General features: G+C 41.1%; 1 protein-coding gene across 1 annotated transcript in view; it reads right to left on the bottom strand.

Annotated features, from left to right (window-relative positions):
* CELF2 (CUGBP Elav-like family member 2) overlaps positions 1-10,901 on the bottom strand; it is a 386,282-nt gene extending 375,381 nt beyond the window's left edge. Inside the window, exon 1 of the mRNA XM_084270422.1 lies at positions 10,717-10,901. Coding sequence (XP_084126548.1) covers positions 10,717-10,769 — 53 coding nt within the window. The 5' untranslated portion in view covers positions 10,770-10,901. The remainder of the gene's footprint in view (positions 1-10,716) is intronic.
* Positions 10,902-18,604: the final 7,703 nt, after the last annotated feature.

Here is an 18,604-nt window from a genome sequence, read left to right as displayed (position 1 = left end):
CAATCAACCCTGTAATAACTTGCAGAGAGTTTAATGGGAAAACAAGGCAATGATTACTGTGGTCAGATTGCTACAGGTACACAGTATATTCAGGCTGGGCTCCTGTACTCTACAGGACATTATGTTTTAAGGTATTTTATTTTTCTCAAACAGTAACTATGATTTTTATTTTTTTTACCTCCTGGAAACCAACGGAAGTATTTTCCTAGGACCTCTGTTACGATCCTGCCCAGTAAACATGTAACTGTAGCAAAAAGAATTCTGGCAAAGGTAACTTCTTCTCTGTGTGTAAATAGGATAAATATAGGCCTCCTGGAATTGGATCTGCAACTTCATCCATGCTCATTCTTTTTGTTCCTTTACTCAACCACACCAATGTAAATAACATGAATTTTCTTTGTAGTGGATCAAAATCTTTGTGCTGTTTTGTCACTGCAAGAATAATTATTTTGGTTGTTGTGCATGGTTATACAGTATCTACAAAAAAGATACAGAAGAAAGGATATAAAGTGCAATAACTGCATCTTAAGACTCATAATGAGAGGAAAATTTGAATTGTAGCTTACTACAGAACACACTGCCAGAGAGGGTACTTTTATATAAAGGGACCTCTTCATAAGAGACTAACTTGCTTTTTATCTGGGGTGTGGGGGTGAAGAACTGACACTGCTTTTAAATTCTTATGAGAAGAATGAGAATAAAGATGTAAGAGAAGACCTCAAAGTCCACATAAAATAGTGATCTAGACAGCTTTGAGGCATCGTATAACAAGACCCTGTGGTTACACTTGTAAGATCTGTGTGCATAAAGTTAGATCTCGTTAACCACAGATTTAAATGAACCTCTTGGTAAACAGATCAACTTGCTGCCCACAGATATAGTTGCAACTCTCAAGTGAAACAGTGGGGAGAACTGAACTCAGCTTAAGAGGAGCCCCAGAGCTATATGTGAAACCACAGTGCTCTGGGTTAAAAGTATAAACTGCTTTTGCAGGAAAAGTAATTAAAAAAATAATAACAAAATATCCCTTTGCAGAAATGGGGAAACTTGCAGCTCAAACAGGTAGGAGAGATAAATAAATAAACAAACACAGCAAGTTTGGTTTCTCCTGTCAATCCTATCTAATGATTTGAAGTTGGTATGCAACTTATATAGTTCGTTTACACAGCTTGTCTGCAATCTAGAATTGCCATGGGTTCAGGTTTTTTAATAGATTATGCTAAATTTATTAGTCTACTTGAATGCTGACTTAAAAAACAAAGAGGTCATGTGTTTCTTTTAAATACAGGAAAAAAAATAACTGGAAAATTAAAACTTAATGCAACCTTATTCCTAAGAGCTTTTTAGATCCCAGACTTCAGAGTAAAACTGGGCATCAACAGGCTAGAATTAATTAATGCAATAAGTGCTCTGACCAAAACATTTTTTTCTCCTATTGCATCCAGAAACTTTTTATACATAAAGATGTCAAGTCTTCTGCAAAACACGTTGGGCCCAACTCCCAGTCACTCTAAGTCAGTAGATCTTGCTCAATTGAGCTTTGTCAGTTTGTGTCAGCTGGAAATCTAACCCCAAAAGTCACATAGAAGACCCTGCCAATTCCTGTTGGAGTCAATGAAAGTTTACATCAGTATTTAAATACTTTTCTCCCCATCACCCCATTTGAGACCTTTAATACCTATCTCCCTCTTCCAAGCCCATAATTCTTCCCAGGCTACATAAATCCTTTCTTTTGGCATGTCCAGCTGAAACTTGACCCCAGTCAACAACATTTTGCAACTCTTGGCAAGGTCAGTTTTTTCCAGCAAGGGCTACAGGGACACCCACCAGCCTCAGTAGTGCCAGCTTCTGGTGGGACTAAAATTCTTCCCAAAGACTGCATCAAGGCAGAAAGCATGTCCAGCTAAAGTGCCAAGTTAGCAAACATAGCCAACATGACAGCACATAAAAGTTCAGGCTTAAATACACAACAGGAACCCAGTACTTCTTGAAGGAGAGCCATGCAAACCTCCCAAGGACTAGAAACCACCTCTGCTTAGTATGCAAGTAACTCCTTTCTTGCTTAAACCAAATATTAATTACAGCATAAGAGACTGAGAAGTGAAATTCATCCTACAAATACTGAATTGAGTTACTATTTGCAGAATTAGGTAGTCTCAGCTTGAAATCTGCTAGTGCCTCCTAGTTCAGGATGAGCGTAAGGGAAACCGTAGTACTGGGGATGACACATGTAGATAATTCACTTATATAACTTACTCTTTGTGGAGGAAGATTATTAAGTCCATGTATTTTTTTCAGAACTGGAATACTTTGTAGACTAACTTTAAGTCCTTTCTTCATGGACATGTTCTTGTGTGACCTAATCTAGGTGATCCTCCTCTGGTGGGGTTTGGACTAGATCTTTTGAGGTCCCTTCCACCCCGTATCATTCCATGATTCTACAATACTTCAGTGTTTTCTCAGGACCTGTAAACCCAGAAGCCAATTTTAAGCAGAGTCTTCAAATAAAGAAAAAAAACCACCTCTATTCCCTTTTGCTTTAAAACTTTCCATAGTATCTTAAAATTTTTGGTTGAAATATGCTTAATCAAATCACTCAAAAGTCATACCAAGAGTTCCAACACCAACTAAGTTCTGTCTCCATTGATCTACTAATTTAATACATAGATCTAGTCTGCATTTCTAGCATGTTAAGCTGAGAATCAGTCTTCCACTCCTGAAGACTCTTGCAAACTTACCTGAACAAGTAAATTAATATTTTAACAGAAACAAATTATCTATATAAAGCATTTCTTTAATATAGCTGGCTACAGACAATCTAACTTGACATCAAAAAAGAAAACGAGAGAAAGAAAATGAAAGATCTAGCACAACTGACATGACACATTTTTTTCCAATAACCTGAAATCCACACATTCAACAAAAAAGACAGTACAATTATCATGATAATCACTGGAGCCTCCCAATATTTCTGCCTTTAGAAAAGTTTTAAAACTCAGTTGGAAAAGAAACCCAAACAAACAACAAAGCACAGATCAACCCGAGTTCCGTAACAAAGTGGTCCGCTAATATCAGCGTGGGACCAACTCAAGAATGACTGTCCTATAATGAATTATAATGAACTCTGTGCATGCACTTTCCCGGATGAGGTATAAAAAAAACCATGAGGGAACATCTTCCACTTGTAATGAAACATGGGGAAACACACACAAGCAAAGAAGAAGCATCCAAAAAATTACATAGCAATGAAACTCTTGTGATGGTTGGTGTTTGGGTGTTTTTAATTAAGGAAAAATAGAGTAGAAGTATGTAGAAGCATGTTCAGCTGCTGCTTTAGAAGAGGTTGGATGATAACATTTAGGTTATACTAACAATTTTTTTATCACCACTGAGCATTTTTCAGGAGCATTAGAGCTCCTGAAATCTGAACATGTTTCTTGGGAGACACAAGACAACACCCATGGGGAACAGAGCATTTTCTTTACAGATACGAAGTTCATCTCTTTTTCAGGTCAAGCAAAGGAAAATCTGGATCTTGGTATAAAGGCCAAACAGGAGAGACTGCAAATCTCCCTGGTTTCACCTTCCTTTGCTCAGTCCTTGAGACTAGCAGGGTTGCAAGCAATTTTTCATGAATCTTTCCTGAACAAAGAAAAGCCTGTTAGACAGGCAGTGCTGTAATGATGGCTGCTGGAATGGTAACTACTAGAAGGGTTTCATTGCTCTAATGACATCCCTCCACGGGGACAGTGGGGTACACTACTGATGGATGGGAAAATGCCATGTGGCACAAGTATTGTGGGATGAAGGTGATGAAACATGGGTGAGTAAAGTGATGCGTCATCTGCGGAGGTGATCAGAAAGATGGAGGTGAACAAAACATAAGCCTATGAAAAGAGTTACTGAGTTTTTCACATGTGCAGCTTTCAGACATTAACAGATTAGCTATGTGGAGAAGGAACTGGGTACCGAAGAGGAAACTAAGCGAGGTGGGGGTGAATAAGGCAGAACTGAGCTAACAAATTTTTATAAAGGGTTATTGAACGGAAACAACATGCAAAAAAAAAAAACCAAACCTAAGAAGAAACTCAACCCCCCAAGCTAGTAATCTGCACTAGGCAAATCTCAGCCAGATCACTCAGCTCTGCATTCCAGGCTTCAACCGGCTTCACCGTAACAACTTTTTTGGGGAAAAAAAAAACCCCGAACTTAGGTGTGTGAGGAATTTGAGCTGCTCAATCATGGAGCTGCATTGCAAAGGCAGAAATAAAGAAGATGAGGTTTTAGTAATTGAGCAAGGTATTACTTGTTCTCAAAAAAGGTAAGTATATTATTTTTATGAGGGCAGGGGGTTAGAAGCCCAGCCCAAGGCTGAGCCCTTGCTGCTGGGGGCTCTATGAGGATGGAACCATACACCCCTATAGCCATGAAAAGTTTACAACCAAACTTGGTAAGACAGGTATTAACAACTCCATTTTACTGGTGGGAACTGAGGCACACTGAGATCAAGTAACTCATCCAAACTGACACAGAAACGTCTGGGAAAAGCTTGAAATTATAACCTTATCTCTCAAGGCACAATGTAACGCTGCCACTGCCCAGTTCCTTTCCCTTCTACAGGCAATTTCCTCCTCACTTCAGTTCCACTGAGCACGGATCTAGACAAAGCTGAAAATTTGCAGTGGGTTAAATGTGAAAGAGATGCAGAGATCTGCAGAAGTGGATTAGGTCTCTCATTGATTTAAGAGATGAAGATGATGAAATGGTAGAAAGTCAGTATGATTAATATGTGTAGTAAATGATGGTCCTGAATTTACCTGCACCTTGCAACACGTGTCTGTGTAACTGGGTATCACTAATCAGCCAGGAACTAAATATTGGGGTATAACAGATGCAGAAGAAACCACAATCTTCCCCTCCCCTCAAAAACAAAGGAGCCCGAACTCAATGTCTCAAGGCCTTAGTAGGGAAACCACTGCAAACAGCTAACACATGTCCCAAAACACGGATGCAAGACAAATTTACACATAAAAGAGCCCTTCCAGTGCATTGCTTTGTTAGCATAGACGCAACCAGCGTGTCAAACCACAGGATTTCTTGCTGCAAGACATTGTGGGCTCAAAGTTAAAACTGCAAAACCAGTTAGATATATTTATGGAGGAAGCAGTCATCAAGAAGGAGACATCACTGCTGGCATAGCAAGTCCCTGAACTGCAAATCACTGATGGCTGGGAGAGTGTTGCTATACACTTAGCAGCGTAGACTCCTGCTTAGCATCTGTACTGCCGGCGCAGTGGTTTTATATTATGTTTTAGGGGTTAGGGCAATTTAAACAATTAGGCAAAGGAACTTAGCAGCAATGGTAAGTAAACCTCTTTGTGAGAGAGCATTCATTTGAATTGGATGGGTAAATCCCCATAAAGCACCTGGAAGATTTAACAACTCATGTCCAAATGAACAAGATGTAATAGGCTTGTGTAAAGGCTTGATATGAAAAGTGGATTGTTTTCAGTAAAACAGTGGAGAATAACCTCTTATTGAAAAGAGTGATATTGAATTTTAATCAGGGGAAAATAAAGATGCAAGAATAAATCTGCACAGGCTTAGAGAAGGACCAGATGACTTTCTCAGTCATCAACAATGGATGCAGGAGTGTGTTACATCCTAATCTGCTACTTTCTGTTATCTTTACTTTTTCAATCACCCTGTATATCCTGCCTCTTTAAGAAAACAAGCCAAACAAAAACCTCACCTGCCAGCATTGTCCTCTACAAAGTGCAGAGGAAGAACTGGTACAAAAGATGGAAAAGTGATTAAAAAGTCATACTTCAATATAGTTGGGCTGAATTTTTCATCCCAGTATTCCTCACTTGAAAAATTAGAGAATTACATGTTCAAACTGGAAGTAGAAGATCCAGACTATGTTTTGCTGCTCATGTTTTATGTAGCAAAGCTTAGTAACAACCGTCATCCCCTTGGTGATACTCATCTGTGTCACGACTTGGGACTTCTGTGAGCTTTACTAAGATCCCTTTCAGTGCCATCTCTGACACAATTATTTTTGGAGGGATTAAACTGGGAAACCAATTCTCCAACGTGTTTTTAATTATTAAAAGATACACACACCCTCTTCTCGTGCAGATTTCTTTTTTAAAGCAAGCATATTGTGGCAATTACAGGGGAATTTGTATTCTCTGCTGACATTTGAAATTCCATTATCTGTACTTCATGGTGGTGATGGAGTCCAGCATTATGTCCCTGGGCCAAACTTTCAGGGCTTTATTTGTTTTGTTTTCGAGGAGTGGGTGGAGATAACATTGTCTGGATGCTCAAAGTAAAGCACATATGAAATACTAATTTTTTTTACCACTTTTTGTGAACAGTAATTCTATGTTGGGGCTCCATATACCGAACTGGCATGTTTAGATACTGAATACAGCATGGAATGCCTTATCTAAAGCTTTGCTAAGATGGAAATCCAAAGGCCAAAGACTTGCATCACTACGGTTGTTTCAGTTTATTGTTCTGTGCCAACAACTGAATTCGAGTACTTCCCTCCCCCTTTGCCCAATTGGAAGACCTTGAAGCTATTTAACCTATCCTAATTCACAGACATTCACAGGAGCAGGGTGTGAGGATAGGACTATTCACCCAAAATAGCTTATAATACAAACACCAACAAGGCTGAAATTGTTCCTCCTGGGTTAAGTTGCCAAGCATGAAAAACACTTTTTTCCTGAAAAGCCAAGCCATTTGCAGGCTGTTTGGATGGCGTGCCTGGTGGGAAAAGGCATTTTAGAGAGAACATTTGAATTGGTACATCCGCCTGATGCATGACGTGTTCCAAACAAGATGTTCCCAGCTCCACTAGCCAAGTTGCACGGGCCATTTCAATAGGACTTGGGAAATTCAGGTCATCTGGACGCAGAACAGTACAGTACCAATTTGCTGCTTCACACACACTGAGTTAGACCGTTCCACTGAGGGCAAACTCCTACTCTTTGCTTGGATTTCCATTTGAGGTTGCGAAGTCAAGTTAAAACCAACATTTTTCCCCCCTAGCAATAAGCCACAGAAAGGTCACATACTTCTGGAGACAGGAATGCAAAGGGGTACAAGGTCTTCCCTGTATAGGTACCTTCTGTGATTTATACTGCTGCATTTAGCCTTGTTGGAGCCAAATTAAGGGGGAGAAGCAAAAGAGGGGACAAAACCTCGAAGGATTATTACTTTTTTTTTTTTGTCTGCCTCTCCTTACCAGGCTTTGCTTTTGCTGTCATAGGAACCCAGAGCACAGGCTCTGGCTTCAGAAACAGCAACCAAAGCTGTCCCTGCCACCTATGAAGACCACCACCACATCACAGAAGCACGGGGCCAGTTTTGAACAGGGATTAGAGGCATCTCTGGAGTCACAGCAGCTGACCCTGGTCTCTCTTCCATACTGCCATATCACTCCGGAGACAGGCAAACAGGATTCCTGGGTCTGCGGAGGGCTGGGCAGGCGTGCATGCTATTTGCTGGTAAGGCTCTGAAGGATTTTAAAGAGGCCTGAAGTTTTGCCAATCTCTCCTGTCTCCAAGGAGTACAACAGACATGGCACTCCAGTCACGCTAAGAAAAACGAGAAGGCATCTATTCAGGAAGATCAGGCAGCAGCGTGGTAACGTCAGAACATAGATCTCACGCTGGAAGCTCATCTGAAAAGAGGCAACCGGAGGGGTGAGAAAACACAACCATGAGCTCTCACAGATTTACTTTCCAATAACCTTAATATTCAGATCACTACCAAGAAATCCAGTGAAAGAGAATTTTCTGAAGCGGGTTTCCTTCTGTGCATTGAACTGTGTTTAGAGCCCGTGAGTTCCTCCCCCTCTTACTGTGATGTCAAGCCAGCAGCCAGCGGGTGCAGAGGCTTGCCAGAAAGCATCACAAGTCTCACTGTCCTACCCCAGACAGACAAAAGGACACAGGGAAGCCTGATGTAATACAATACATACACACCACATTGCCATTTATTTATTCTAATGGCTCTGCTAGCTCTCCCAGCCCTGCTGGGTGAGGTCCAGCAAAATTCCCTGCTGTTCTCCAGTGCCACCTCTCCCACCTGTTCAGCTCCACCACAAACTACAGCCTCGTCTGCCGGTAGATTGTACCTTTACTTTTATTATTACCTTTATTTAAAGGATATGCTCTCAGGGGATTTGTGGAGCAGGGCAGGGTAGACAGAGCTCAGCAGAGATTGGGATAACCAGCACCAAGACACCCCATAGCTGCCCTGAGTCCCAACAGAATGATCCCCATCTCAAGATCCGCATCCTTCATCCCTTTCCCAGCTAAGCAGATATCGAAGCATGATCCAGTCACAAAATAAGTTATGGGGGGTGCACAAGGCAAACAAAATTATAAGTTTGCCACCATAAGATACTACTCCCAGGCTGATAGTAGCATTTGCCGCAGCATTTCATTTGGGTCTGAAAGAACTGTTTGAGTGTTTCCTAAAAATGGGAATCTAAGAGGCATCAAGCAGGCGGGAGACTGGCCTGCAGAAGAACTGAAATTTATAAGAAAAGGTAGAAGTGGCATTGCAATTCAATAAGTCACGAGCCATGTGAGCTGAGTGATGACTTGTAGCTCCTTTTTAATTTTTTTTATTTTTATTATTAGTGATCATTTAAGTTTTATTACTTTCTGCCTTTTCCCACTTTTTAACCCTCTGCATCCTGCTGCCAATCTGCACAATGTCATGCCCATACAGAGTTGCTGATGCTGCTGCAATCTTCAACAGTAACAATGCGAAGAAACATCCAGTAAAATTAACTTAATCATATCTTTGACCTACTCTGTGTCTGCACAGCTGTAATCTCCAGATTCACACAGAGTTGGGAAACTTCAGTCATGCTGTAGGGAAAAAGCGCCAGGGAGATATTTTTTTCTAGTCAGTTATGTAAACACGTCATTTTTCTAAGAAAACAGGATTCTTCGAGAGGGCACTGGTTCCTCCTCCTTAAATTTTCTCGACTTTCAAGTCCCTGTCAACTCAACTCAGCAAAACCCAGGTACCACCTGACTTGAGGAGCAGAGGAATCAGAAGCAGTCTCCCAGAACTTGATAAAACTTTTAAAATAATTCCTAGGACGGCTTTCCCGGAGCATGCAGGCTGTGAGGCAACACACACACACAGCTCTGCACAAGTACTTCACTGGCGTTCATTGGTGATGACTCGCAGAAGTCACCCTGGTCGTAGCGTGACCACCCACCCTAGATGCCAATCACAGCCCTGCACTCCACCATCCCACACAACACTACATGCGAGCTAACATCCACGCTGAAGTTTTGGAATAGAAACTTATCATTCTGTGCTGACAGTCCTAAAGGACTTGAAAAAAAACATAAAAAAAACCCCCAACAAACCCAAACAACTTGCAATAAACCCGCTATGCCAAGTCTCACGCAACAGACAGGGGAGAAAAGCACCTTAGCCCACATTCCTGCACACAGGTCACAGAAATTTAAACTTTTGAAAAAGGAAGTCTGAGGCGCTGAAAATACGAGGAAAGAACTAGTAATGTAAGTTGACTTTATGTTTTGACTTTTGAAAGGTTGTTTTGCCTCTTGCAGCTCAGGATCTGTCAAGCTCCTTAAAAGATTGTAGCAAGAAGCTCAAGTATACCTAAATATTAGAAAGTAATATAAAATAAATGATAAAATCAAAACTCACCCGCCCCTCAAAATCCCTGCAGTTTACTCCCTTAAAAGAAATTAAATAAATACTGAATTAGGTGCAGCTTCTTTTGCATAAGAGCTGAGGGAAATAAACTTGAACTAATTTTATGATTTCTCCATCTACATTCCCAGGTGTTTCCAATATTTTAGTGAAGTTTCTGCAAGCCATCTGCAAACTTACGTCCGGATTCTCAGTAAGGCAAAGCCAGGCACTTATAGCAGCAATAAACATGGACATTTAACACTGGGGAGTTTTAATATTTGCAGCAGGCATTAACGGTGGTCTCCCCCCCACACACACACCTCTTTTCAACAGTCCGAGTTAAAATGTTACATTATTCATAGAAAAAAAAAATAGCAACACCGAAAGTAAAAATCAGTAGAAACTTTTAAAGTATCAAACACATGTCTCAGAGGAACAAGTTTGAACGGTGGAAGTTTGAATAAGAAAACGAAACAAACACGTTTGACCCCCTTTCCTCCCCGCCCCCCAAGACAGTTCAATTTTCTACTTCTTGATCAACTTTCACGCTGGGTTTTTTTTTTTTTTGCCCCTCTGAAGTTTCCCACCCATTCCCCTGCAGAGCACAGCGAGGAAAGCTGAGAGTTAATTCTGCAGTTTCAACTGGTGTGAGCCTTTACTATTAAACTTTAATTTACGGAGCAAGGAAAAGGAAAGGAAGAAAAAAAGGAAAGGAAGAAAAAAAATCCTCACTGCACTGTAACACGGAGGAGTATATTTTAAAAATCTCCCCCGGGTCTCTCTAAACATCTGCTTAAAGGTTTGCTGTATCTTAACAGCGCTCTAATTACCAGAAAGTCCTCTCTTACTTAAGCCCAGGGCTCACATTTCGATTATAACTCGAGTTCCAGTTAATTTAGGGCTAAACAAAAAAAAAAAAACCACCCCACCCCCCAAAAAAACCCCAAACAAACCAAAAACCAACCCCCCAAAAATCACGCCTGTACCAAACAGAAGAAAACATAGGCCTACCTTAAAACTTTCCAGCTTTTCAGAGGATCCAAGTCAGAGATTATAGACACCATTGTGGCAATAATAACAATTATACGTACGTGTATATGTATATGAAAAAAAAAAACAACCCCACGGCGGGGAAGCCTAACCACAAAAGCAGCAAGAAGTCTACTCAGTGTGGGAATGACAACAAACCCAGCACAGCTCTTCCTCCTTCTCAAGCTGATAAGCACTTGTCCCAGCTTCTCTCCACCCCCAAAATCAATCTTGTGCTATATTGCTTCACAGTCCCAGTTTCATTTCTCCACCACTACCTTTTAAAGCCCTTGTAATCTGCTCCAACTGATCAAATTTGACCTTTTTGTAGCCCACTTTATTCCAAGCACAACCCTCAGTTAAATCTCTCTTTATTAACACTGTCCTTCTTGGCTTTCTTTTGGAACAAACACAGCTCAAGCTTGAAGCCTCCAGTCTTTGCCAGCAATCATTTACAGATTACTGCAAGCTGCAGTCTTCTCCTTTTGGGTATTTTCTCCTACCTCTGAGGTTTGCTTTTATATTATTTTCTGGAGGTTGTTGGGGGTCTCCCTTTCCCTACTTCTGTGCAGGCTGGAGTTTGACTCTCTTAAAGGAGGGACTTTTCCAGCGCAACTCCTCTCCCACCCTTCCCTCCTCCCCTTACATAGACAGGCATACACGTTAAACACAGTTTACAACCTTTTGAACACAGAAATCTTTCTCCCTCCTGTATTTATGAATTTAATTTTTAAATCTAATAGACCAGATAGACTCTTAAGCTGAAGCTGTGACTAAAAGCAGACAGATTTATAGCAAGACTGCTGTTATGGTAGAATAATTAAAAAGCCTAATAATGCAAAGACAGATGTAACCCTTTGGGTGTTTGGAAGAGGAAAAAGGTGTCTATATAATTCCACTAGATCCATTTCTTCTTTTTGTTGCTACTTAAAAAAATAAATACTAAAGCATCCTCCAGATCACTATGGTGATCTGAAAATTTGTGTAACTCCTAGTGTGTGTTTACTTAGGAAAATCTAGATGATTGGCTTCTTTCATGTTTCTATTATACTTTTTGATTTCCCTCAATTTAAATATTTATCTTTTGTCATCCCCCCCCCCCCCCCAAAAAAAAAAAAAAGATGTTTTCCATTTATCCTGGGAATGACTGTACCCTCTTTTGAGCTCCACCCATTCACTGGGATTTCTGGAAATTCCCAAATTAAAATTTTGGTGGGAAAAAAAAAAAAAGCAAAACTGTTTCTTATGGAGTGCTCAGCCAGAATCAAACTACCCCAAATGACAGATACTTCCACTTTGCTATTTATACCATAGGCATATGCTCCAAGTTTCTCTCTGCCACCAGTTCTCAAAAAAAAAAAAAAAAGTTATGATCATCAAGTTAAGATCATCTCTTATGTGGTAAAATGCATCAGTAATCTGATGGTCACATAGGATCTGGTACATCACTTACTCATGGGAACATAATAAAGGGTGTAATGAGGTATAATAAACTATTTAGGCTGCTTGAAGTCTGTCCTACCTGTGCGACCTGTCCTAGGGAACCTGCTTTGACAAGGGGGTTGGACTCAATGATCTCTTGAGGTCCCTTCCAACCCCCACAATTCTGTGAATCTATGATTCTCTGAAGTCTTCCACTACCACCTTCTTTGGTGAGATAAAACTTGAGCTATGTCTAAACTGTTTCCAGGGCTCCCACATCCAATGACCTGACCCCCTCTCATTGGTGTCCCTGTGGTACAAGGCAGCACAGTCTGCCCTTGCCATAAGGCGACCCTGAGGCTTCCCATCACCCCAAAAAGACTTTGTGGCCATTATGTCTTCCAGACAGCAGCCAGGAGATAGTGGTCAGATAGAAACAACGAGTTTTAAGCTACTTAGATACAAAATGCCTCCTTCATTCAAAGGCCAGTGCATCATTGACCCCTCGTGTAGGAGAAATGTACCAATGTACATTGGGTCCTCTCCGGCCTCTTTTTCCACGCCTCAGCCAGGTGAAGCTCCAGCTCAGCACATGGGGCCATATCAGTTGGCCAGTGTATGAAGTCAGGCCCCAAGTTCAGACCGATCCCCCCACTCCCCTCCACTCCCCACTGTTCTTTACAGCATCCCCTGGGATCGTTCCAAGAGCTTTACTTTATCTCCAAGGGGTGTAACAAGAATAAACACATCAGAGAGTGCTGATGGTGAGATCTGGGGGAGGAGGGTGGGCACCAGCTGGGGGATGGTAGAGGCGCTGGACCTCCCTCTTAAAGCCATCATGGCACTGGGTGTTTCTCACCTGATGTACAAGTATCTCTGACCACTGAGATAAGGGAAAATATTTTGAAATTTGGGGGGTCATCTATTTATTTACTTAAAAGAGATGGGTTAGATGCTTACCATGGAAAATTAAGTTCAGTTGTCTTTGTGGAGCCCAGGAAACCTTCATTTTTAGCATGGGAAGCAATTAAAAAGAAGTGGGACAGTGGACTTACATATTGGAACCCATGTCCCAGGGGGGTGGTGGAGTCACCATCCCTTGGGGTCTTCAAGGAAAGGTTGGATGAGGTACATAGAGATGTGGTTTAGTGCATAATATAGGTGGCAGGAGGACGGTTGGACTAGATAATCTCTGAGGTCTTTTCCAACCTTAATGATTCTGTGATTCTTCCCCAAAGTTAGTAAACCACTGTTAATCCTTCACTTGAGGCTGAGGAGGACATAAGTGTTTACAGTACATTACTTTTTTTCCTTCCTCTTTTCCTAACAGTCACATTTGCTGGGCTTAGAGCTACATTCATATATTTTCCCATGCAAACTTCTCACTGAATGTTTCATATTGATGACCAGGCTCAAATTAAAAAACTTCAAGCAGAGGACCACTGTTTCTGCTGGTATATATAGAGAAACCAAGGTCAAGAGAAACAACTCAGCCTCTGTCCCCAGCTTCAGGTCAGTGCCAAAGCTGTCCAGAGCTCCACTGCATCAAGATGCTGAGCATCTCTTACTCTGTTCATCCAGAAATTCCACAAGATATCTCAATTTCAATAATTTTTATCTCTAAAAGATATATGTTATACATTCCGTGGACACATTTTTCACTGCCCTCCCACAGAAAATGCTCCATTATTTCCAGCATAGCCACATGAAAACTATACCAGAGGAGTAAAGGTTCTTATTCCTTTCCCATTTGCAATTATTTACCATTATTTTTATTATTTTCATCTTAAACTTTTCATTTCTGGAAAGAAAGCCAGGTGTCCATTTTGCTGGACCTGGCTGGCATTTTTCCATCTTTTTCTGCCACATTGAAAAAAGCAACTATAAGCTTTCTAAAAATACAACTAGAAGATTAAGTTTAGCACAGAGAATCTTGCGACAGGCAATGGATTTTCCAAAACAGCCTCACGTATTTCATACAGCATGTAGCTATAGTAGAAGAAAATAAATAAAACAGAAACAGAAACTCACTGTAAAGTTATTTTAACTCTTGTGCTTGGATAGTGGCACTCCAACCCATCTTTTAGCAAAATGGGGTTTTTTTTGCGTTTAAGGACTTTGTCGGCAAAAAACTTTTATTTTTTATGCTCTAAGTGAAGAAATTTCTTCTGATCTTCAGCTTGTTTGCTAAGAAACAGCCAGCACATCTGTGAAATATTACTTCAACAAATTTATTACAGTTAGCCAGAAGGCACCAACCCTGAAAGTTTCCTCTACCTGCTGAAATCCAGCCTATTGTATAGCTCGGGTCTCTCATGCCATAACACGTCCCACTAGTGAGAGCTTAGCAGTTCTCAGTTAATATGATAAAGAAGTACGAGCTTTCCAAGATTTTGAGTCATGTTAAAGTAAATATATATCTATATATACTTTTGAAAACAGTATTCGTATATACACACACATACACAAAAGGATCTCTAAGCAATGTCATCATCCTCAGTTTAGACAGCTGTGGAGTCAAAAAAGTTCCAGATCAGCCAGCTACAAACATTTGTAAGGTCATGTACAGGACAAAGCGTTTAAAAAAGCATAAGCAATGATGGCTACTGAGCATTAGAAACAGGATTTTTGTCGTGAAATATTTTTTCCCCAGATGTTTCTTTACCGGAAACATATTGGGCTGAGGACTTCATAGTGTTGGGCAAGAAAATAAACCAAGTATAGTAAGTAGTTTAGGTTGGTTATTTAATCTTCTTTCAGGGGTGTCATCTCTTTCAAAATATTTTAGGAACTAAGGAAGGTCTGCCAAAGCACAGCTTTCTAGCCAGGATCCCCAACAGCCTGGTTATCGGACAACAATAGAGAAATAAATAACATAGCATCTTCCCAACTTGTAGCTCCAATTGCTCTTTCATACAAAGCAATATTAAGTAATTTGAAAGAAATCTTGGTCTTTTACCAGGAAAACCTCACTCTCCCGAGGGAGCCTGTGGTTAAACAAAAGCTTATCTATTAAAGGGTGACCTCCAACTTCAGGGCTGCTGTTGTGGGCTGATAAAAGCTCTTCTCCAGACTGCCTCATGCTGTCCCTCCCCAGCAGCATTACCACCCCCCTGCATCTCCTCCCAGTGCCTAATGCCTCGCCTTTTAAGCAGTGTAGTGACTAATTGAAAATGCATTCCAGTGCTTTACAAGCAGCTTTTCCTTTCCTGCTGACCAGCCAAATGCTTTAAAGTTGGCAAGATACTGTTTTAACTTGGGAACTCGGGCACTTGTTCATGGACTGGATGTGTGAAAAAGAATCTGTTTGAATTCAATAGTTCTATTGGGGGAAAAAAAGTCAGATTTCTAGAACTGGTATGAGTAAATCCAAGTGTTACAAATACGTAAAACAAATCTGTTCTCTCTTGGTGAAATACATGATCCAGGAGTCAAGAAACTGTAAATCCTAAGTTTAAAACATGCACAAAGTTGTGCACCAGTGCTTGAACACAACCAGAGAAAAAGAAGTTACAGGCATAAATCCAAAAGACAATTGCCCCTTGGGAAAGAGTACCAAAACACCCCGGAGACAGTCAGTAATCGCTGATTAACGGCCAGTCAATGGCCAACCAGACTGGGATTCAGCACATCTTATCACACAGAGCAACTTTAAGTCGACTTCATCCTGCAGCTGCAGAGATTTAAGGGTTTTGTTTCTTTGCCAAACAGCAGGCCTGATTGTACAAAGCTTGCACTTCAATGGTTAATCGTTAATCTGAAATTACATAAATGTGTCTCATACTTATCGACTTCTCACTTCTACCGAGTCTGTAGAGACAAACTTTCAAGAGATAGCATTTTTTTTTTATACAGATTGTGATTTTAATGGATTTTCAAGTACTTTCAGGTTTTGCTCATGACAACTGCTATAATAAAAAGCCTTATGAACAAAGATGTGTTTTGTACCTATTCACCTAGCAGAAAATTACTATTACGGCATACTTTATTATGGGAGAAATGCTTTCCAGCCTCTCTGAAGAGACAGTCTTCCCCAAACTCCCATCATCCTAATTGTTTTTAAGGTGTTTGTAGTTTACTTTAAACAGCACATGAGCCAAACATTTACATCCTGTGCTAAATTTCCCTTTATTGGCTAGCAGGAGGCTTTCTTCATTCTGCAGCATTGGCAGAGGGAGAACACTTCTGTAGTCCGAGGCAGGGTTTGCCCTTCCTAACCCGAAGGGAAGAATGGGAGAAAATAATAGCTCCTTGTATTTGCCAGACATGTTCAAAAAGAGCTACTTACACACCCCAATCTGCTTCTTTCATTCCATTTGGGAGAGTCACGGGTCAAATTTGGTAGAGAGGAAAAGAGCAGCCGTTAACTGTTCCAGCGCTGCAGCAGCCTGGGCGGCCAAAGCTGACACTGTCTCTGTTTTCATGTCCATTCTTTCAGCGTCAGGTCATACAGTGAAGACCAAGAGGTCCTTATAAACCCTTATGAAGAGGTTATTGTTCAGACTGCCCCCATAGCATAGCCCAGAAAATGAAAACTTTGGTAGTGACCTTAATAAGTGCTTTGTTACAAAGGCTGTGTTTTCACATGGACTGTGGCTGCATTTATACAGTCGGAATGCCATCTCACGCAGCGTTGAAGTAAAAATTTAAGAGTGATTAAATTATGCTGAAGGCATCCTGTAGAATGTTTAGGAAACAATTTCCAAAGAGACAAAGGAAAATTAGTGGCTCTGTATCCATATGTATCTTTCATAGACTCCTCAAATATTTAGCTCTGGTTTTCTATGCAGCACAGAGGTCCAGAGAACAGGGTGATTATTTGGAATGGACTAGATAGAGATATTCAGTCAATTCCTCTCCATCTTCTTGACGTTGAGAAAACTACTTTTTTAATCTGTGCCCTACTTTCCCATCTGGGAGGGCCAGATACCACCCTAGCAATCTACAGAGCAGAACACCAGGAACTTAGTAGAAGACACAAAAATTGGCAGCTTTATGAAACTTCCTCCTTTCCAAGATTGTTTTAAGCCTAAATCATCTGAAATACTAGTTCGTCATTCAGTGTAAAAGAACATGATCTGTTGAGACAGATGGCTTCTGCCATTTCAAAAATTTAAGACTTGCTGTAGCAAAGCAAGGAACCCCTGAAGCTTTAAAAACTGGTCACCTATACCATACCCTTTAAAATGAAAATAATTTAAAAGCTACAGAATCGTAGGGGGAAATAAGGGAAAAATGGGAAAAGGGAATAATTATTAAATTAAGAAATTGGTGAAATAAATATTTCATTTCTGAGACTGGTCTTTATTAAACTACATCCAGGGACATGATTTTGAAATCACTGACCACAAACCCCTACCTTGTACATGGAGCTTACATCTTTAAAACAGAGATAGTGAGGAACAAGGTCCCTCGTGACAGTGTGCTTTGCTATTGACCTAAAGATGATGACATGCAAGTAGGGAAGGATAAAATGCTTTAGTTGCCAGAGCAATCACATGCATTTTTCATAGACAGGCATGGAGAAGCATCCTTTTAGCCTGTGAATGAACTGCACCAGCAAAGGCTGAGTTTATGTCGGTGCTGGTCAGGATTCAAGATTTGCTGGACTCTCTGGAGATAGCACTGTTTCATCTTCCCTTCCTATTATAAAGGCAGGGAGAGCTGACAAACTGGAAAGACTACTTTTTGCTGTAACAGCTGGCAGGAGATTTTTATAGGCACAGAAAACAATTAAGTGTCCTGATTCTGGGCATGTAACTCCCCTGGAGCCTTTGTTTAGAAGTGCTTATCTGCTTGCATGGGCACAAGCATCCACAAATCCATGTACAGGTGTGTGTATCTAAACAAAGTGCCACGGAGCACACCAAAATAATCTGTTACTTGCTCTCTTGAAGAAAATACTACGTTATCCCTATAAAAACTGCACAGGGGAGAGTTTCTTAGCAGTATTACTGTTCTCAGGAGGGCTGTGAACAGACCAGGCAAACACAGCACGGCATGTCAGTTGGTGTGGTGGGTGTCATGGCAGTTGGTGGGCATGGAGGGTGCCTCTTTGAAGGAGGGGCATCCCACTGGCTGGTGGGAGACCTGAAGTACACATAACTCAGCAAGTGGGCACCATTGCGGGACAGGTGAAGGGCACCCATCCTACCTGACCTTCAGGCAGAATGGTGGGTGCTCATCTTAGAGCAAAGGCTGCAGCTCCAGCTGGGGGTTCTGTACCACCTACCCCAGCAGTGGCCAGTGTCACCACCCAGATGAAGCTGCTGAAGGCAGAGGCTGCAAGTGCAGACTCCAGGCTGCAGGACATCCCCAGATCTTTCTCTTGGGGCAGGGACAGGCAGCAGACTTGCCTGCACCCAAAATGTAGCAGGAAGGAATTCCACTCACTCCAGCCAGTCAGTCAGCTTTGTTGCCAGTACAACTTAAATGCCTCTATGCAAAT

Source organism: Gallinula chloropus, assembly GCF_964237585.1.
Source record: "Gallinula chloropus genome assembly, chromosome: 1".
Classification (NCBI taxonomy): domain Eukaryota; kingdom Metazoa; phylum Chordata; class Aves; order Gruiformes; family Rallidae; genus Gallinula; species Gallinula chloropus.
Note: the sequence above shows the minus strand (reverse complement) of the source record. Positions and strands in the feature narration are given on the sequence as shown.